This window comes from Lissotriton vulgaris, chromosome 1_1 (genome assembly GCF_964263255.1).
Source record: "Lissotriton vulgaris chromosome 1_1, aLisVul1.2, whole genome shotgun sequence".
Classification (NCBI taxonomy): domain Eukaryota; kingdom Metazoa; phylum Chordata; class Amphibia; order Caudata; family Salamandridae; genus Lissotriton; species Lissotriton vulgaris.
This window is the reverse complement of record NC_141685.1, coordinates 1591281829-1591303506: the sequence shown is the minus strand read 5'-3', so window position 1 is coordinate 1591303506 and position 21678 is coordinate 1591281829. Positions and strand designations below refer to the sequence as shown.

General features: G+C 47.7%; 1 protein-coding gene across 2 annotated transcripts in view; it reads left to right on the top strand.

Annotated features, from left to right (window-relative positions):
• The window catches only part of NEDD1 (NEDD1 gamma-tubulin ring complex targeting factor), a 413616-nt gene extending 393763 nt beyond the window's left edge, over window positions 1–19853 (top strand). For both annotated transcript variants that reach the window (XM_086918169.1, XM_086918174.1), the window contains exons 14-15: window positions 1414–1480; window positions 15550–19853. In XM_086918169.1, the coding sequence (XP_086774295.1) occupies window positions 1414–1480; window positions 15550–15654 (172 nt within the window). In that variant the 3' untranslated portion in view covers window positions 15655–19853. The remainder of the gene's footprint in view (window positions 1–1413; window positions 1481–15549) is intronic.
• The last annotated feature ends 1825 nt before the right edge of the window (window positions 19854–21678 follow it).

Below are 21678 nucleotides of genomic sequence, written 5' to 3'. Positions count from 1 at the left end.
CCTCTTAACATTAAATTTCTGGGAAGGCTTCTCTTGATCTCTAATCAGAATGCTCTATGAGGCCCACTTTCTAAATAAATCCAGCTAGGTTAGTCACTGGTACCTCCTCTGACAGTAAACCTCTGTATCCCCCCTCCCTCAGGACCTGGACACAAAGGAGGCAGGAAAGGAAGAAAATAAAGCGGGTGTTGAGGCCTTGTTTCTCTGTGGGCCGCAGCTGTTTTATGTCTTCCACTCTCCGTTTAATACAAACAGGTTTTCATGATCACCCAAAGATAATCGTCCCAGCAGGTGCATTACAAGTTAAAAAAAATCCTCTGTTGTGTGCTTTAATGTTGACAGTCATTATTGTAAAACGTAGACCTATATTATTCAATAACATCTGTCTTCATTAGTTAGGAAAAATCCAAAGTCCCAGATTGCCCCATGTCAGTTGACTTCATTTAAAAGGGGAGGATGCCAGCCTTCACCAATGGGTACAGCTATTGCGTCCCACAAAGTCTACAACTACTGCCATGACCCAGGACATGGATGCCGGAAGGGTTAGAGTTGCAAAACCAATTGGGGGTCACCACTCTCGGGGTACAGAGAGGGTGATGATGTCCCTGAGGATGGGCAGAATTGCAGTTTGACAGGTCATTTGAGATTAGAGGGGTTCAGTGCCCCATAACCTGTGACTAAAGGAGGAGTCATCCAGTGGAAACACAATCACATCCATTCATTAACTGATTGAAAGTTGCCAGACATCAAAACAAAATCTCGCTATGTCTTGAAGAGAGCTATAGTTTCATCAATGTATATGTGAACCTACATCGGAAAACATCCAAGTAGTTGTCGAAAGGGGGTGGGGGACAGCAGATCATTGAGGGTCCCAACACATTAACCTGTCTAAAGAGGATTTAAATGTGGGAATTGCCACCCACTGGCACTATTAAAACAGAAATTATGTTGCTAGTGGCAAACTGCCTGATGACATAAACGTAAACTCATAGGGAACACTTCTGTGAACTGTGTATGATACTTGAGGTAGAATGAAGGGATGGATAGACCTGCAAATAAGAGGGTGTGTAGAGAGGTGAGGGCTGCAGTTAAGTAATCTTTTAGACTGTTGCACTTGTTTCATGAGGCATGTTCTTTTGCGATTACCATAGCCTTTATTTCACATGTGCTGAAATGTATATTTAGCTTTGCGTAATTAATATGGTCATTTGAAGTGCTTCTGCATTGCCCAATTTATTTCAAGTTGATCTGATATGCATTCAAAGTATCAGAAATCTTAAGTCACCGTGTTATTAAAAACATAATGAAAAATGTTTGATCCACAAAGAGAATTAGATTGTGCCAACTTAATTTTGGCATTCAATATTTACATTGTGGTAGATGTGGTAAATAATGGTCCTATTTTTGTTCCAGGGAAGCATGCCATCGAGACATTGTAAATCTTCAAGTGGAGATGATAAAACAATTCCACATGCAATTGGTATGTTTAACTATTAAATACTGCCATAGGCTCTCAAAAGAAATGGCTAAGTTATTTGCTGTCTAATGCCTAGGTACTAAGTTTCTATATTTATAGTTTTATATATTTTTTCTAACTTCTTATTGAACTGATTTCCCTTCTCCAGTAATTGTGGACAGCTTAAAAGGCGTATCTTTGTTGTATCCATGATATTTATAGTTGGAATATTTGTTAAAGACTAGTCCATCTATGAATCTGTTTATGATTTGAACAATGCACCTATTTAAGCCAGTTGCTATTATGACACTAAACACCCGAGCATGGCCAACTGGGTCAAGTGGCAGCCCCAGTTTGAGCGGACTCTGTCCCAGCGCCACTAACATCTGACACGATCCAAACTTTCATCGGGCGCTGAAAATCAGGGATACATGGAGAAAGCTGTGGAGAATCTGCAGCTTGTGTCTCTGGCCTAACTAGCTGCATGCTTGCCCCAGGATCGCCCCATAAGCCGGTCAGGTAAGCACTATGAGGGAGAAGTTGTGCTTCGTGCACGAGTGCCGCCTGGCATTGTGGGCGAGTCTGGAGATCCCCTCGACCCTCTTTGCTGTGGCGCTGGAGTGGCATCTCTTCCATGAGACTCCCTGAGGTTCTTCAGGGAAAGCCTACTCACCAGGGGAGCTGTGGATCAGCTGCTAGTGTGGGGCACAGGGCTCAGCATGGCAACCTAGGCATTACAGACCCTGACATCAGTCCTGTAGGTTGAGTGCAGGGCAGCTGCATTGCAGGAGAGGATCCAAAAGAGGCTTGGAAGTGCTGCTGTCGACACAAGGCAGGGAACCTGGAGCAGAACTGTAGAAAAACCTGCATGTACCAAGATAAGTACTTCCAGACCCCATAATCCTAAACTACGCCAGACCGACCACAGGCATAAGTGATAGTGCTCGCCACAAGACAAAAGCCTCTTGGTGCTGTGGCTTCACTGGGTGACAGCCTGCAGCTACAAAGGTGCATTGGTGACTTAGGAAGTACTCTGGGACATTGGGGTGTCCATTGTGCAAGTTAAACACTTTAATAACGCTTTCACTACTTCCTTTGACACAAAAGGGAGGGACAGTGATGCATCTTTAGTTGGCGGCTCCTGCTACCACGGGCCAAATCACAAGAGACCACAGCATAAAGGACAGAAATGGGATGCACCTACACACTGACCCCAACTGACTTGCATCGATAGCCATGATAAATGTAATTCATGGCTTGCTACATAGACTCTTAAGTGACACCAAAACTAGGCTGGGCTAAACTGTGCGGCCACTCTGGACTCGCACACAAAGTACTGCAATTAAAGAGACAATTTGCTAGAGATATCTAACCGCAGATCCTTACTTTTGAATTTCCCAGCTGGATTTGAAAGATTTATCTTCAGGCAATACCCTTGTGTTCCATTAAGTGGCATTGGTTGGCCCTGTGTGACGTCATCTGTGTCATCTTCGCCATTGTGACGTCCACCTCACTGACGTCAGCTTTTTTTTTTCTGCGCCAGCCAGCGCCTATGCGTGAAGTTACCCTCTTGTCACTTTTTAAAAGGCTTTTTGGGTTTTTTTCGAAGGTTTTATTGCACGATTTTTGATGTGTAGGTTTTTCCAATATGTCAAAGAAGACTTCTGTATTCAAACCATGTTATTGACGGATCCAGACCTGATTTGTCTTTGGTGCCTGAAGCGCGACCACGACTTGAAGTCATGCTCTGTCTGCCAAGCCATAGATCCGAAAGTTTTGAGGGAGCGTCCCTAAAGCTGCTTGTGGCCTGGTGCTCTGCACCGCATAGTTAGCCCCGAAGGTCTGGGTCCCTGTTGAGAGGAAGGTCTGGGCACAGCTCCGGTAGTCTTTAGCCTTGTCCTCCCACTCAAAGTTGTCGGGTAAGTCAGGTAAGAGGCATAAGAAACAAAAGCGACGGAGGAGCCTCAGTGCTCCAGCCCTCATTCTGTAAAACTTGTGCCTGGGTCTGCTCCGTACTTCCCCGCCTTCCAGAGAGGCGGAGCAACCCCCACCCAGCGCAAATAATTTTATAATGCCAGTTTCCTCATATTAGGGTGGCTGACCCTCCTGGCGTGCCTTCAGGCCCTGGAGGCTCAAAGGAGGCTCCATTGGATTCCACGCTAGCAGCTCCGGCGCCAATGATCCCCACCTATGGATCAGGACTGATGCAGTTCGTGCCAGTGCGACCTTCCCCAGCGCCAGCACCCGTGCCGAGAGTTCCGGTGGCATCAGCCCTATTCTTATCCCTGACGAGCCCGATCAGCACCTACTAACGCAGATATCACACTTGTGTCCTAGGTCGGTTCCTCGGCCTTATTTTGAAGGACTAGCAATGGAGGAAGATTGGGAGGGTTCGCTGGACCCTTTACAAAACCAGCCTGAACACGAAATGGACGGGTATGTAGAATTGGGTGAGGCCTGTGGACTGGATACCTCTCCAGATTCTGGCCTGCTTTCTCCCCACACTGTGGCTGTGGAGGCGGGAGCTTCCTATACTATGGTGGTGAGAAGGGCAGATGAGGTCCAGTACCTTCAGCTCCCTTCTGTGAAAGTCAAGATTAACATCTTGATGGAGATCTTGCAGCTGGGTGTCTCCTCCTCTGGACCTCTCCTGCCATTCAATGTGGCCTTGACTAATATTCTTCTGGGAACCTACTAGAAGCCCACCACAGGAGCTCCTGTGAATAGAAAAGTCGCACGCTACAATCGCCGTGCACCAGGTTACCCACATTTCCCCACCAAACACCCTACTCCAGAGAGCATGGTGGTCCAAACCTCTACCTCACAAGGTCAATTCCCTTCCCCAGCCCCGGACAGGGAATCCAAGATACTGGATAGTTGAGGAAGAAAATCTTTTCTTCCGGCAGCTTTGCATCGAGGGCCATAAACACAGGACACCTACGGGCCGTTCTTTCCACTCCCTGTGAGAAACGGTTGCGCAAGTGCTGCCACAGGTCCCAGAGAAGGCCATTCTCTCCCAAGTGGAATCAGCCAACAGGGATGCGAGAGAGTTCACAATTCGTTGTAGGCTTGACACGACCAACTCGCTGGGCAGAGTGATGTAATAGACGGTGGCTGTTAGACGCCATGCCTGGCTTAGAACTTCTGGCTTTTCTGGGAATGTCCAGGTTTACCTCATGGACATGCCCTTTGATGGCCCCAGTCTCTTCTGAGACAAAGTTGAAATGGCCTGAGAGCACTCTAAGGACTCACAGGCTTCGGCCAAGTCCTTGGGCCTCTCAGTGGCCACACACACATCTGCTTTTCGCCCTGTGCCAGTCATACCTCAGCCACACTGACCTGACCTCTGGTTGCTCGACCTACAGGGTCAGAACGAGCCGCACCCACAGCTGCGCAGGGGTTGCTGAACATGCACAGCTTTGTGCCAGTCATACCCCAGCCACAAGGCGTTGCAAGTTCAGCAACCTCTGCGCAGCCATGTGCGTGGCTCGTCCCGAACCTGTGGGTCGAGCAGCCAGAGGTCAGGTCAGTCCACCTCCCCCCTTCCTTTTTCCCTCGGCCTCCAAAACCTTTCAAGATCATGGGCAGCCAGTTGGTGGCAAGATCAGCAATCGCCTCCATCACCGGCAAAACCTCACATCAGACAGGTGGGTTCTTCAGATAGTCCGAAGTGGCTACTCCCTTTCCTTTGAGACTACCCCTCCCACCAGGCCTCCAGCTTAAGATCAGCAGAGGGAGGATCACCAGGCTATGCTTAAGGAGGAAGTTATGATTCTCTTGGCAAGAGAGCATAGAAAGGTTTCGGAGCCAAAAGCAGGCTGTAGTTGCTATTTCCGCTACTTTCTTGTCCCAAAGAAGGACTTAGCCTGTTCCCTATCCTAATCTGTGAGCCCTTAACTACTTCCTCAAAAAGAAAAAGTTCAAGATGCTAACTCTAGCTTGGGGAGTGTCGGCCCTGGATCCAGGAGACTGGACAGTAGAGTTGAACTTGCAGGACGCCTATTTTCACCTTTCCGTCTTGCCTGCCCATCGGCGCTACCTGTGGTTTATGGTAGGCCATGAGCACTTTCAGTTTACCATGCTCCCCCTTGGTATTATCAGAGCCCCTCTGGTGTTCACCAAGGTAATGGCTCATCTGCGCAAATCAGGAGTGTCAGTCTTGCTCTTTCTCTATGGCTGGCTGTTGAAGGCGAGTTCGCCCCAGGCTGTCGTATCCCACCTCCAGACTATGGCAAGCTTTATGCACTCACCGGGGGTTCTCTATCTACATGCCGAAGTCACACCTAACTCCCTCTCAAACGCTCCTTTTCATCGGGGCTGTTCTGAATATGGTGCAGTTTCGTGCCTATCCTCCCGAACTGCAAGTCCAGGATATTCAAGCTATGATACTGATGTTTCAGCCTCTGTTCTGGATTTTGTTGAGAATGATTCTGAGGCTGCCGGGCCTTATGGCCTCCAGCATCCTGCTAGTGACACATGCCGGATGGCATATACAGGCTCTGCAGTGGTACCTGGAGTTCTAGTGTGCACTGCATCAAGGGACTCTCTCCAACATGGTCCAGTTCTCGGACTGAACTGCACAGAACCTGCAGTGGTGGCTAACAGACTGCGAACAGGTCAGAGGTAGACACCTCTCTCTTCCTCAACCAGACTATGCAGTAGTGCAAGATATGTCAATCCTGGGATGGGTCGGCCCTCTGTGAGAGGTGGAGATCAGAAGACTCTGGTCTCCGGCAGAATCCAAACTTCACATCAACTTGTTGAAGCCCCGAGCGATTCGCTTGGCATTGAAAGCCTTCTTCCTTCAATCAAGGGAAAGCTTTTTCAAGTTTTCAGTGACAACACCACTACCATGTGGTACTGCAACAGGGCAGGGTGTGGTTGTAGACCCTTTGTCAAGAGGCCCTGCGTCTCTGGAAAAGCAGGGCATTTCCCTGAAGGTTTAATACCTGGCAGGTTCTCTGAATGCCAGGACAGACAAACTTAGCTGCCGATGCCTAGCAGATCACGAATGGCGTCTCCATCCGGAGGTGACGCAAGGTCACTTTAAGCAGTGGGGAGAGCCTTGGTTAGATCGGTTTGTCTCCTCCAAGAACGTGCAATGTCAGCAGTGTGGCACACCGGAGTTTCCAAGTCGGCTATCGCTCTGCGATGTTTTTTGTCTCAAGTGAAGCTCGAGTATACCTTTCTGCCAATACCACTCCTGTCCAGAGTGCTCACGAAGATCAGGCCACACTGGGGCTCCTAGTCCTTCTTGTGGCTCCAGACTGAGGACGGAGAATCTGGTATCCATAACTTCTACAACTGAGCATCGATCTTCTGACCAGGCTGCTCCTTTGGGAGGGTCTTCTGTTGCAGCAGCAGGGGTGTGTCCCTTACCCGAACCGGTTACCTCTACACCTACTTGCATGGAGATTGAGTGCCGGCTGGTGACAGTATTCGGCTTTCCTCCTGAAGTGTGTAATGGTATTTTGGCAGCTAGGCAACCCTCTACCAAGAGCATGCACACCTGCTGGTGGCACAACCTTTAATCTTGCCTCAGTGGGACCTTAATTTGGTTCTCACCTTCCTGATGTGTGCTTTGTTCGAACCACTGCACAACTCCATCTGTTTACCATCTAAACAGCCTTTTTAGTGGCAACAACTTCTGCCAGGATGGTGAGCAAATTGTAGGGTCTGTCATCTATGCTTGATAAGTTGGTGCTTCGCACTATGGGCTCTTGCCGAACGTAGTGACACCAATCCACGTGGGGCACTGTCACCCTGCCCTATTTCTACATTCCTTCTCACCCTTCTAAAGAAGAGGAGCGACTCCACTGTCTTGGACCCAAAGAGTGTTGTTCTACCTTGACCACACAAATTAGTTCCCAGTGGACGACAAACTTTCTGCGGGGTACGTGGGAGTAAAGAAGGGTTGTACGGTGCAAAAATGAGTTGTCCTTTGCATGAAAATCTGCTATGCTCTGGCCAAAAAGCATTGTCCTAAATGCTTCAGGGCTGATTCTACCACCAGGGCATTGAAACGCGGAGTTTGTCATGACATTTGTCAAGCAGCAATATGCACAACACTGCACACGTTCACCAAACACTACTGCCTGGACAGCCAAGAGCACAAGACAACCTTATCTGAAAGAGACACGTTAGTGATAGATTCCTTACCTTAGAATATCCCCAGGCGTCAGACTGGATCCGGAAATTTTGCGTAGCAATACCCCTGCGCGTCGGTAGGCGTCGTCCGCGTCTGTTGTCGGCGTCGTTAGCGCCGGAATGACGTTGTCGGAGTACTTAGACGCCGCCCATGCGCACTGACGTCAGTTATTCTTTTTTCCGCGCCAGCTAGCGCAGATCCGGAGAAGCTCTACCCCTAGTCATTTTTTGACTAAACATTTTGATCTATTTGATCATTTCTTTCTTCGAGTCTTCGACTCTATCGGTGGCGGTAGGGATGCCCGGGTTCAAACCCTGCTCGAAGTGCGACCGACTGATGTAGTTACGGACCCCCATTGTCGGTGCCTGAAGTGTTTAGGCCTCGACCACGACGACCGCACCTGCTCTGACTGCCGGGCCCTGACGTCTAAAGCTAGGCGGGAGCGGTCCCGCAAGCGACTCAAGCTCCGGCAGTCGGCCCGCGCCGTTCCCGGTCCCACGGGAGGTCGAGGGAATGGTCGCGGGGTCGGAGTCATCGCAGCTCCGGGAGTGGACATCGGGAGGCATGAGAGGTCAGAGAGATGTCATCGTTCCTCCGACCCACCCCGACGCTCGCACGATGCGGCCGGGGGTTCGGGTGACACCACCCACGCGGCTCCGAGGGAGTCGCAAGCATCGCCGCCTGCCCCACACCTTCGGGTCCCTGGGCACGGCGCGACGCCGGAGGAGATCGAGCGGTACCTCATGGTCATGAGGTCCCTCCCTCCTCAGTCGGGTTCCGTGGCGCCTCCGTGCCCAACGGTCCCGGCTGGAGGCCCTAGCGGGTCGGGTGCTTCGGCCCCGACCCCGCCGGCGACTTCGGTCCCGGCGCCGCAGGACTTCACCCAATCCGCTTCCCGGTCGTCGCCGGTCGACCTCACCAGCGCCGGCCCCGCGGGTGTCGCCCCCGTGCCCACTGTGGACGCCGTCCCCAATGTTTCCTTCAGTCCGACTCCGGCGCCGGAACGGCGCCGTTGGGCGCCGCTTCCGACGGCCTTTGGAGATTTTTATTTCCATGAGGAGACCCCGTCTGTTAATCCTGTTTTACAGGAGACGGGTGACGAGGGAGACTGGGAGGGGTCTGAGGACCCACTGGCACTGGTGTGCCAGTCTCAACAGGACTGGACATATGAGCTTGGGGAGGCCAGTGGTATTGACACTTCGCCAGACACTAGATTTGTCTCCCCTCCCACCGTGGCTTCGGAGGAGGGGTTTACTTACAGTGTAGTGTTGACGAGGGCGGCCAAGGCCTTAAACCTTGGGCTCCCCGTCGCGGCCGTGAGGACTAACCTCCTCACTGAGGTCCTCAAACCGCAGACTAGCTCCGGTGAGCCTCTGCTGCTGTTCAATGAGGCCTTGACGTTCTTGTAGGCACTTGGTCCAAGCCCGCCACAGGTCCGCCTGTGGATAGGAACGTGGCCAGACGCTACCGCCCGGCTCTGGGCGACCCTTGCTTTTTGTCCACCCATCCCACCCCTGAGAGCCTGGTTATCCAGGCCTCCACTTCCCAGACCGCATTCCCGACGGCTCCGCCCGATCGGGAATCCAAGAGATATGAACAGTTCGGGAAGAAAGTGTTCTCGTCCCTAAGCTTAGGGCTGCGGTCTATCAATAGCGCCTGTCTCTTGGGCCGCTACACCCACATCCTGTGGGACGCGGACGTGCTGCCACAATGTCCGGAGGAGGTCCAGGCTAAACTCGCCCAAACCCTCATGGAGGGCCGAGATGCAGCCCGATATTCCATCCGGTGTGGGCTGGATACCACGGACTCGCTGGGCAGGACGATGGCAATGACAGTGGCGGTTCGACACCACGCCTGGTTAAGGTCCGCCAACTTTTCGGCCGATGTCCAGGCCCCACTTCTGGACATGCTGTTTGATGGCCGTCGCCTCTTTGGCGACAAGGCAGACCATGCGCTTGAGCGTTTTAAGGACTCCTGGGCCACGTCCTTGGGCCTCTCGGCCACACGCCAGCAATCGAGTGCCTTTCGCTCCTTTCGTGGCCAAGGAAGGGGCGCCCCCACACGTGCTGCCAGCCACGAACCGCAGAACGTTCAACAGCGCGTTTGCGGACGTGGAAACCGCCGTGGCGGCGGTCGGGGACAACGGCGAGGCCAGTCCACACCTTCCTCTGCAGCACCTGCCTCAACACCTTCCTACTCAGAGTTTTCAGGCCCATGTGACGCCAGTGGGTGGCAGGGTTCGCCATCACCCCTCCCACTGGCGCACTGTCACATCGGACAGGTGGGTGCTGCAGATCGTCAGAAGGGGCTACTCCCTCCCCTTCGAGGCGACCCCTCCAGCCATGCCACCGCAATTCCACCGTGTATTGGGGGATCACTTGCAACTTCTGCAAGAGGAAGTCACGGCCCTCTTGGCCAAGGGGGCCATCGAGCGCGTTCCTGGGCCGGAAGTAGGGTGTGGTTGTTACTCCCACTACTTTCAGGTACCCAAGAAGGGCAAAGGGGGCCTACGCCCTATCTTGGACCTACAGAACGTCAACGGCTTCCTCCGGAAGGAGAAGTTCAAGATGCTGACTTTGGCTCAGGTCTTCGCTACCCAGGAGACTGGCTGGTAGCGTTGGACTTGCAGGACGCTTATTTTCACATCGCCGTCCTGCCGGCCCACCGGCGTTGCCTGCGGTTCACGGTAGGCCGCGAGCACTTTCAGTTTACCGTGCTCCCCTTCGGCTTACCAGCGCCCCACGGGTGTTCACGAAGGTGATGGCGGTGGTCGCAGCTCATCTGCGCAGGTTAGGGGTGTCCGTCTTCCCCTACCTCGACGACTGGTTGTTGAAGGCGGGCTCGCCCCAGACAGTCGTCAGCCACCTCCAGACTACCGCCGACCTCCTGCACTTGCTGGGGTTCTCCATCAACGTGCCGAAGTCGCACCTGTGTCCCTCTCAGAAGCTCCTCTTCATCGGAGCTGTTCTCGACTCGGCGCAGTTTCGGGTTTATCCACCCGAACAGCGGGTTTGGGATATACAGGCTCTGATTCCAATCTTTCAGCCTTTATCCTGAGTCTCGGTCAGGTTGACGCTGCAGCTTCTGGGGCTGATGGCCTCCTGCATCTTCTGGTGCATCACGCCCGGTGGCGGATGCGGACTCTGCAGTGGGACCTGAAGTTTCAGTGGGCCCAGCATCAGGGCAACTTGTCCGATCATGTCTTGATCTCGGAGGCCACTGCGAAACAGCTGCAGTGGTGGCTCACGGACCGCGATTGGGTAAGTGGCAGATCCCTCTCCCTACCCCACCTGGAGCACATAGTTGTGACTGACGCGTCCCTCCAGGGCTGGGGAGAGGCGGAGATCAGAGGCCTCTGGTCTCTGGCGGAGTCCCGCTCCATATCAACCTTTTGGAGCTGCGGGCGATCCGACTAGCACTGAAGGCATTCCTCCCCTCTGTCCGGGGAAGTGTAGTGCAGGTGTTCACGGACAACACCACCGCCATGTGGTACTGCAACAAACAGGGCGGGTGGGGTCGTGGACCCTATGCCAGGAGGCTCTGCGCCTCTGGCAGTGGCTGGAACATCAGGGCGTGACCCTGGTGGTTCAACACCTGGCAGGCTCTCTGAATGCCAGGTTGGACGAACTCAGCCGTCGGTGCATGATGGATCACGAATGGCGTCTGAACTCGGACGTGGTGCAAGGCCTCTTTCAGCAATGGGGAGAGCCTTGGTTAGATCTATTCGCCACAGAAGAGAACGCGCAATGTCATCAGTTCTGCGCGTTGGAATTTCCAAGGCGGCACTCGCTCAGAGACTCATTTCGTCGCGAGTGGAGTTGCGGTCTATTGTACGCCTTTCCGCCTATACCACTTCTGCCCAGAGTGCTGAAGAAGATCAGGCGCGACCGGGCCCAGGTTATTCTTGTGGCTCCGGACTGGGCACGAAGATACTGGTATCCCGAGCTACTCAGCATGTTAGTCGATCCCCCGATTCGTCTGCCTCTTCGGGAGGACCTTCTGTCGCAGCAGCAGGGGACGGTTCTGCACCCGAACCTGTCCGGTCTCCACCTACAAGCTTGGACATTGAGCTGCGGCAGTTGAGGCCATTTGACTTGCCTCCCGAAGTCTGTGATATCATTCTGGCAGCCAGGCGTTACTCCACAAAGTCAGTATACGCCTGCAGGTGGAACAGATTTGTGGCATGGTGCACAGCAAAGGCTGTGGACCCACTCTCTGCACCCCTTTCTGGGGTTCTCCTCTTTCTTCTTTCTCTTGCCCAGCAGGTCTCTGCTCTGGGCACTCTCAAGGGGTACCTTTCTGTCCTTTCCGCCTTCTTACGGCTACCTGATCAGCCTTCCTTATTCAAGTCCCCCCAACTTATAAATAGGTTTTTGAAGGGCATCACCCACATGTTCTCTCCTGTTACCTTCGTGATGCCTCAGTGGGACTTGAATCTTGTACTTACTTACCTAATGTGTGCTCCCTTTGAGCCGCTCCATAACTGTCTTCTCTGTCTTATTACTTTAAAGACTGCTTTCCTGGTGGCCATCACCTCTGCCAGGAGAGTGAGTGAGCTCCAGGCTCTTTCTTCTACACCTCCTTTCCTCTCTGTCCATCCGGACAAGGTTGTGTTGCGGACGAGATCCTCTTTCCTGCCCATGGTTGTCACAGCCTTCCACATCGGGCAGTCCATTACCTTGCCCACCTTCTTTCCGCCTCCGCATCCCTCGAAAGAGGAAGAGAGGCTCCACCGTCTGGACCCAAAACGTGCGCTCTCTTATTATCTAGATCGCACATGCCAGTTCCGGGTGGATGACCAACTCTTTGTTGGTTACGTGGGCGCTAAGAAGGGAAAGACGGTGCACAAGAGGACCATCTCGCGGTGGATCATCTTGTGTATCCAGGCATGTTACTCCATGGCCTAAAAGGAGCCCCCTGCTGGATTACGGGCTCATTTTACTCGGGCCATGGCGACAACAACTGCCCTGGGCCGAGGAGTGCCCTTGCAGGACATGTGCCAGGCCGCTACGTGGGCCTCGCTGCACACATTTGCAAGACACTACTGCCTGGACAGCCAAATCCTGGAGGGATGGCTTCTTTGGCCGTTCCGTCCTCCAGGACTTTCTGTTGTGATTATTGGTTCGCAGACCCACCACCGGCATTGGTATTGCTGGGGTATCTATTCTAAGGTGAGGAATCTATCACTAACGTGTCTCTTTCAGATGCACAATTTACTACTTGTGTAACGATATATCTGTAAGAGACATTAGTTAGTGATAGATCCCTTACCGACCCATCCATCCTCCCCGTTCTGCGAACCGATATCTAGGGTTAAGGTCATCCCCTTTCAGGGCCCTAGTTTCATGGCACCAGTGTTGGTTCTATCATGGCTCTGCGTATCTGGCGCAGAAAAGCTGTGTATCAGAACTGACGTCAGCGCACATGGGCGGCGTCTAAGTACTCCGACTACGTCATTCCGGCGCTAACGACGCCGACGACGGACGCAGAGTCGCGGACGACGCCTACCGATGCGCAGGGATATTGCTACGCAAAAAGTTCCGGATCCAGTCTGACGCCTGGGGATATTCTAAGGTAAGGAATCTATCACTAACTAATGTCTCTTACAGATATATCGTTACACAAGTAGTAACTTGTGCTTTGGCCACACTGTCCTGCAAGACTTCCTGGTCTAAACCTGTCTACAGTCTGTTCTCCGGGGATGGTATTGCTTGGGTATCTATTCAAAGTGAAGGAATCTGTGGCTAGATGTCTCTTATCAGTTTGCTTACCTTTAGTAACGCTTTATCTGGTAGAGACCTGATCTAGCTGCAGATTCCTTACTGACCCACCCATCCTCCCCACACTGCAGACAGGTTTTTAGTGTCAGGGCTGCTCCTTTTCAGGGTCAGAGGTAAAAAAAAGACCAATATTCGTGCACCTCATGGCTCCGTGCTTCTGACGTGGAAAATTGTGAAAGTTACTAACAGCAGCGCCTATATAGGTGACGCAGATGTCACAACTGCAGAGACTAAGCCTATGACCTCACACTGAGCTGACCTACACCACGGACCAGTACGTAAGGGTATTGCTCCTAGAAAAATCTTCTGGTCCAGTCTGATGCCTAGGAAATTCAAAGGTAAGGAATCTGTGGCTAGATCATGTCTCTACCAGATATGGCTTTATCAAAGGTAGGTAACTTGTCCATCTAGACTTTATCTCCGAGGCAGTCATTACTAATAAAGTGCATTTGATCTGGGCCTATTGCTTGAGGATTAGAGAAAATTTAAGGGAAGGGTCACCCAGGGGGGAGAATTCAGTGTGGTTGTTGCAGCCATAAATAGCTGACCACCACCAGCAGCATGTGCAGGATCTCGCAAAGTGTATTTGTTTCCTAGAGGGTAGGGCGGAGGATGGAGATCCACAGGGTGTGAACAAGCAGCATGGTGTAATGTATTTAAAATTGAATAAGTGCCCCAAGTCTTGCTTCTTTTCCATCAAAAGGGCTCATTTGGGTTTCAGATTGCATCCCTCGTGGACAGTCAGTATCTAAGCTACTGCATTTGGGACCATGATGCCATCCTGCAAGCAGTTAGGAAGACTTGGCGGTGCACTTAACAATGAATAACAAGGTTTTGATCTAATTTCTCCCACTATACTACTACAGTGCAACACCACAGACCTTTTTTTCTGGGGTGAAATGGAAACTCTAAGACATGGGTCTCAAATACACCCTGCTTCTCCCGGTCAAACCCAAAACGTGACCCACCACCAGGACCGCCTTCTTCATTGACCCGGAGGCTGCTTGGTACTGGGTGAAACAGTGTGGCTGTTCAACCCAGGTGGGCACTCTGCAATGGTGTGGTGGGGGCAGAGTGGGTCCTGGTACAGACGGAGGCAGCAGACTGGTAGAATAGCACTGTGGATGACTCTAAATCCTGAGCAGGCAGACACAGCGCGCTCCTCAGTGCTGAAGGCGGCAGTGTCACTATTCGGAGATGCAACATATTTTGCTTCAAACTTTTGCCTATGCTTCTCCACTCTATGCCACTCAATGTGCCACTCTATTCTTCCACTCTACTCCGTGTCACTGTACGCCATTCTTACCTACACCACTCTTCTGTACACCACTCCATTCTACACGATTCAGGTCTACCGTAGGCCACTGTATTCCAATTGCTGCTACTCTATTGTACGCAACTCCATGCTACTCTACTCCAATCTACTCTACATCACTTTACGCCACTCCATTCCAGTCTAAACCACTCTGCCATTACACCCAGGCCTACACCACTCCATTCTGCCATTCTACTTGGAGCCACTGTACACCACTCCCCTCCCCTCTACACCACTCCACTCCCCTCAACACTAATCTCCTCCCATTCACACAAATCCTCTCCCCTTCACACCAATCCTCTCCCCTTCACACCAATCCTCTCCCCTTCACACCAATCCTCTCCCCTTTACACCAATCCTCTCCCCTTCACACCAATCCTCTCCCCTCGGTGCCACTCCACTTTCTAACTTTACGCCACACCACTATTAGCTACGCTGCTGTACAACCTGGCTAATAAAATATTGGCAAAAGCAGTAACTCTCACATATGCAAGACCTATTGGCTTTGCCAATGCTTGCTTTCTGCTGCTCAAATGATAAGTCCCTCAGAGATTCTTCACCTTCGAGAAAAAGCCCCTGACCGCCTTTTTCACCACCAATTTACTTTTTGGAGTTTTTTTTTGATATTCCATTCATCCTGTGACTTTATAGAAGGAACCCATGTATAGCCTGTTAAAAGATTAATTGTACTCCTGATTTCAAATCTTTTTTGTGCTGAATACAGGTATTCGCTATTTAAATAATGCTTCTGCAGTTTGGGGCAATGTTTTAATCCTGAATTTAAAATTCTTAAGAACAAAAATGTACATGTTCTCTTAACTGTGCTATTAATAGTTGTTTTTTCTTTCAGAACGAAATGCATACTTTGCTTGAAAAGTATTCGGTGAACGAAGGCCTAATTTCAGAAATTGAAAAGCTCAGAGAGGAGAACAAAAGATTGCGAACAAACTTTTAAAAGTTGCTCATGGAGAGATTTTTTGCGTGCCTTATTCGGTGCTTAGTACCTTTGATTGTTCAAACTTTTTTAACAGCTCGTTTGGTTTTTAGACCCATCTATTATTCGTCAAAGGCTTTTATTATTGCAGTTTTACTTTCTTATTGCAGTTTTACTTTCTTATATTGTATATTGTGTCTTCGTTTACACCATATTTTTGCGGTGTGAATTAAAAACTGACAACTATTAGTAGTGTCATGCATGACCTCTTTTTAATGATGTATATAATGACCCCTTTTTAATGCTGTAAATTGTATTTTATAAATACTGGTGTGTTTTTTAATTGATTTGTGCTTTGTACATGTATAGACAGTAGTAGCCTATAATAAGAATTACATAATCATTTAACCAAAAAAGAATTAACCAAATATTCCTGCAGTTGTCTTCCGTTTATATTGTCAGTATGGAAAAAGGCTCCCTTCTGTACAGGCTACTAACATACTTACAAAGTAATGAAACCTTCCATTGTCAGACTTGACTTATCTTCAATGCAATAGTGCAATAGAAACAGTTTCTTTCACATCCTTATAGTGTTTTACATAAGTATGACTGGTAAATGGAATCCATTCCTCTATTTGTGTGGATACCCACAGAGGCCCATCAACCCTGTGTTAAATCCCTACCAACAGTTCTTCCTTCTCGCCTCGGCTGTCGCATTTGAGTTAGCAGCTCTCTGTCAACAATGTGGCATTCTTCTTTAACATGTTTGTTCTTGCTTTAATGATTTTGGCATGATCCATATATTTCAGAATGCTATTAGTAATCTCAATAGATATCAACTGTATTAAAATAAGGTTCTGTCATAAACCTCATCAAGATTGGGAAGAGTCCTAATTGAATACCCAACCCCAAGGTATTATTACATCTGTCAGTTTTTGTTAATAACCTCTTGTAGGCCCGCAAATACCTACTTTTTCTTCATTCTCACTTTGTTACCTTCGTATTCATTCGATGGTGGGGCATTGAAAGTGCCATCTTAGTTTAGACAAACTCTTTCCAAAAAAGGAATAATGTTTTATAAGGTGTTACAAAATAGATTGTTCCAGTCTATTCTCAATACACGTAGGGTTTGGCCCTTAGGGAAGCAGGTACATAAACTGGACACAGGACTCTTATAAGGGTGCCTTGGCATGAAGTAAAATAGTTGAATCTTCCCCTGCTAGAGAAAAGAAAATTGGCCTGTGGTCACAAGCTTGTCACAATCAAAGGCAGATGGGGGTCTGTGATTAGTGCAGTCTCCTGAAATGGATCAAAAAGACACGGGTTACTGGATGTATAAAATAGGGGTTGCCACCAGCTGATCTTTGCAGGCTTCCTGAACACTACTTTTTGTTGCCTTACCGAGATGGGGGAAAAGACTTGACAGAGGAAACCGAATGCTTTCTTCCTTTTGCGAGGTGAAAGTTTTCATTCAGGTTTTAAGTGCATGTCCATTGCACTAAGTAGCACTCCATTCAGAAAGTAACCATGAGATAATCCTTGGAAGCTACCACATTGCTCTCTAGAAGAAAGCACATTCTTAAACTATAATATTTGCTTTTGATCATATCCACAAGCCGTAGAGTTGGGGTATAGTAGGGAAATATAACCGCATATGTTTCGTGAATATTCTATCTTGGTTTATATCAGAATTATAGTTTATTAAATATGAGTTTCAGTGGAAGGTAATATCAACTCTCAAGACGTAGGTAGCAAGGTCACGATAGCAACTAAAAGCAATGGTGAAGCAAATAGCTTTTCTTATAGGTAAACTTGGTATTAAGTCTGCACATTTCACAGAACAACAATATATTAGCCTCGTTGTAAATTGAAGGATCAAACATGAACAATACCAACTATTTAAAGAGTAACACTTTGGGGAAACAAGATAAATGTCTCGTCTTTCTGCGCCTACTAAGCATTTACTTTGGCGGTTCAGCCATACAATCTGCCGTTATTCCTACAACTGTAGTTTATGTAGGAAAAGGGGAGATTCAGGCCAGGAGATTGTCTGTTTCATTGAATTTTGTTTCTAGGCTATTTGTTAATCATTACATTTGTGCACTACTCTTTTTGGCTATGAAGTCGGTTTCCTTTATTTCATTCACTTCACACGTTTCCTTTCATCGATGGTGTTTACGCACAACTGGAGTACATTCTAGATGAAGGTTACATTTCTAATTCTTGTTTTGGTCTCCGGCACTATTGGTCTGTGAGGTGCATAGTTTTTGTTTTTTCTTGTGTACTTCCCTGGGTACTTTTTGTTGTTTACATTACTTGTCACTTACACTTGACAATCTTCGTGTTTTATAAGGTTTCTATTTAGTGTCTTGCTCCATATAGTTAGGTGTTCAGAGAATGGTGATAGGGATTGTGCCCCAAGAATTTTCCTTGGGTATCTGTATGACATTTACTCTTAAATACTATTTGGTTTTACAATTTGCAATGTGAATTGTATATTCCCCTTGCTTCTCTTGAGTATGCCCCCCATATCAGATGAGCTAGAAACTCTGTACCTTTTTACACCTTCCAGGATAACTCCTGGTCTCTCTAGCAGGATGATGCCTCCTGTACTTAGTTTAGCAGTTTTATGTTGTGTGTCTCTATCAAGATGGCTGCCCTTGCGTCATACCAGTAACAAAGCATTCTCTCATTCATGTGGTGGTGGCTTCTCAAAACCAACCACTGATAATCTATTTGCTCTTGTGGTAACTTGTCTATTCTTTTAACCCTGCTGCTCATTTTCATACATTTAGTGGGTCCAGAAGGGGTATTTGATAACTTGAGGGTCGCATGCTGCATTGTTACTGTCATTTCCACCATCATGCCTGCATGAGGGAACAGGTGGAGAGGGCAAGAAGTTGCTAATATGAAACAATTGTTCTGCCCTCTATTGACTGAATTTATGAGAGTCACACAGCTGTAGGCTCGAGCCCTTCTCTGTAGTGACCTTTGTATTTGTGATGGCATAATACTGAAGCATTGTGAAGGGAATTTAAGTGGGGATCCTATATTTCCACAGAGCTTTTGAGCATGAAGTAGAACACCGTACCGCCACGAGAGTGCTGCAATGGGTGCAGACTGCCGTCTCAACTAAGGGTTGGAGACTGACTGTCTGTGCGTTGTACGACCATGCATGAATTGTTCTCACACTATTTTCACAGGGCAGTGCAGGCTTTCTAGCCTTTTCATAAGGTCCTACGTCTGCGCTTCCATGTACATATTATCAGCATTTTCTAACTTTCAATACTGAATCTTCTACTACCATTTGTATTCAATATTCTCGGGGATTTGTAGTAACACGTTTTCAGGGCTAAGAAGCCCTAATATTATGCAGCTACTGTGACTTGGTTAGTCACATCCTCCTTGAGTGAATGAAGAAGAATTTCTGGGTGGAAGGACCCAGTCAGTTAAAGGTGGATACAGCCCACGCATGAGACCCTTGTGACCTATAAGCCTCACCCAATGTTTTATTTTGACAAATAACTACTGTGCAAATTTTGTGTAAAACTGCTTCAAAAGCAACATTGTAGTTCTATTTTTTATAACAAAACAAGCAGAGGGGGTGAGTGATGCAACAAACCTTCAACTGTACACGAAGTGCCTTTTTTCATTAAAAAAAGGTGAGAACCATAATTTGTAAAGTCAATGTTTTAATATCAGCATTGTTTATTGAAAGACGCACCTTCTTCTATTTTTGTGAGAATTTGATAACAAGACAGTTTAATACTAGACTATTTTTGTTGAGTATGAAATGTCATTTTATAAACTTGCCTGAAATGTTCATGTGTACAGCAATGTATTTATTTACTTAAAATAGAGTTTCTTAAGTATTTTGTAAGGACTACTAACATCCAGTTTGTGTTCAAATGTCTTTTGAACATAAATACGGTTCTTAGCAGAAATCACATGCATAAAAATAATAATTTACTTTTGTAAAGTAATTGATTGTCTGCTGAGTAATGCATGTTATGGTTTGGATATTCTGAAAATATTGTTTTTGGGGTATTGAATTCAATTTGGCCTTTCCTTTATTTATTTATATATATTTTGTTCAAAATTTATTTGATTTTTCCTTTGTAATGTATTCTAAATTGCAAGGAAATTCTGAATATATATGTTGATATTTCTAGCTGTGATACCCTAGAACATGCATTTCAATAAAAAATACTTGAAACTCATTGTAGAAGTCACTGTTTTTGTTTTAGTTCTAAGAGGTTTTTGGCAATTGTATACATTTGTCTGCTGCATCCAATCTTGGTTCAAATGTTTCACACTAGCATGGTTATTAAGACCTTTAACTTTGCATTACTGTAAAGGGTACCACTCTTCATTTGGTTGGTCAAGTATGGACTTGGGCTTGAGCAGTATGACCCTATAAAAGAAACGTTAGCCAAGCCAATTGTTTGCTCTTTGCATAATAGATTTGTTTAGGTACTGGGGGCAGGTTTGCTGTGGGTTTAATGTGTGTGACTTGGAAGACGGGCGGTAAGGTGTGAGGCACGGTTTAGGAAGGACCCGACAAGGGATTGGTTCTGTGACCAGCTTTAAGGAGTGAATACTTTAGTCCAAAATTATGCTTGGGTTTGCTTTGGAAGTTGCATTGAAAGACGTTTTTGTGTACAAGGAGCAGACCTGAAAAAATATATTAATGTGTTCATTTCACTTGTTTCTGCTTTCAGCAAGTTATTCTGTGCTGTATGATATTGTCAAAGCACCATTGCTACCCAGTATGTCTAACAACTTAGTTAAGAAACCAGACCAAAAGCCTAATACGCAATTTAATTTGTTCCTGGGATGTTATATAACACAGACCTGGTTCCCAGGAATAATTCCCTGTGTTTTTGAAGATGTGATGTTGAATGTAAAACACTTTGAAGTGAAGAGTCTGAGACTGGTTTACAAGAAACCCAGGTTTGATGGTGTGATAACATGCAATTGGGACACTATACAGTTTTCTTTGTTGTACGTTTACATTACACAATTAAAATCTACAAGGATGGAGTGGCAAGACATCTCAGATTTTCTTGGTTACTCATGGAAGCCAGGATGCGGCTCTGTATCTCCAGAATCAAAAATAACACATCTCCTCTTACAGGTTAACATAAGTTTTTTGTGGTGATAACTCCTTAAAGATTTGAAGTTTTAGATTTCTAAACAGATCCCACTAATTCTCCTGTTAAAAATCACTAGAATTACTGTACCCAAGAATACACTTATAGCTAGCGGACCAGTCTGTGTATTAATCGTGGGGATGCCAGAGGAAGTTCGATAAAGTATGGGATCTATGGTTGGAGCCGAGAGAGCAGGAGGTCTAATGGACAGTGATTCAGTAGCCGGGTAGCGGTGCTCGTGGACCAAGGGGATGTATACACTGTCAGAGCTCCTGGAGAGTTGGGGCCGGCAATGGGACTGATGCCTGCAGTTCATGGAACTCTTTTACATTTTTGTGAACTTCCAGAAGATGCCATATTATACAATGATGGATATGTATCATTTCTTGTATGCGGTTTCTTTGCAAAATTAATACATGTTTTTTTCTACACCCATACCATAATATATGGCAACTAGTATTCATGTGGCCATAATATGTTCATCTTATTGACCGTCCAAATGGAAGAGTGCAGTGCCACAATTTACTCCCATTTATTTCAGCATGCTCTATCTCTCATTACATTTTCCACTGTGTTCTGTGCAGCAAATAAGTCTTATTTCTTTCGGTGGAGTACCATATATGTGGTTAGATGGAATTCTTCATGATCAATTTCTTAAACTGTTGCCAAATCACAGTACCATTTTTACCTACATTTGCTAAGAGCTTTACATTTCTGAAAGGGCTCCTATGAAATATTCAAGATGCTCCTGATCTTTGTGGTCTACGGTCCCATCAAAATTACTTTTTCTCTGCCCCATCCCTCATTGTAACTTTATTCTGGTTGGAAATGTCTGTCTGCAGATTCCTAACCTTTTCAATCTTCCTAGACATCAGACTAGATCCAGAAAAAC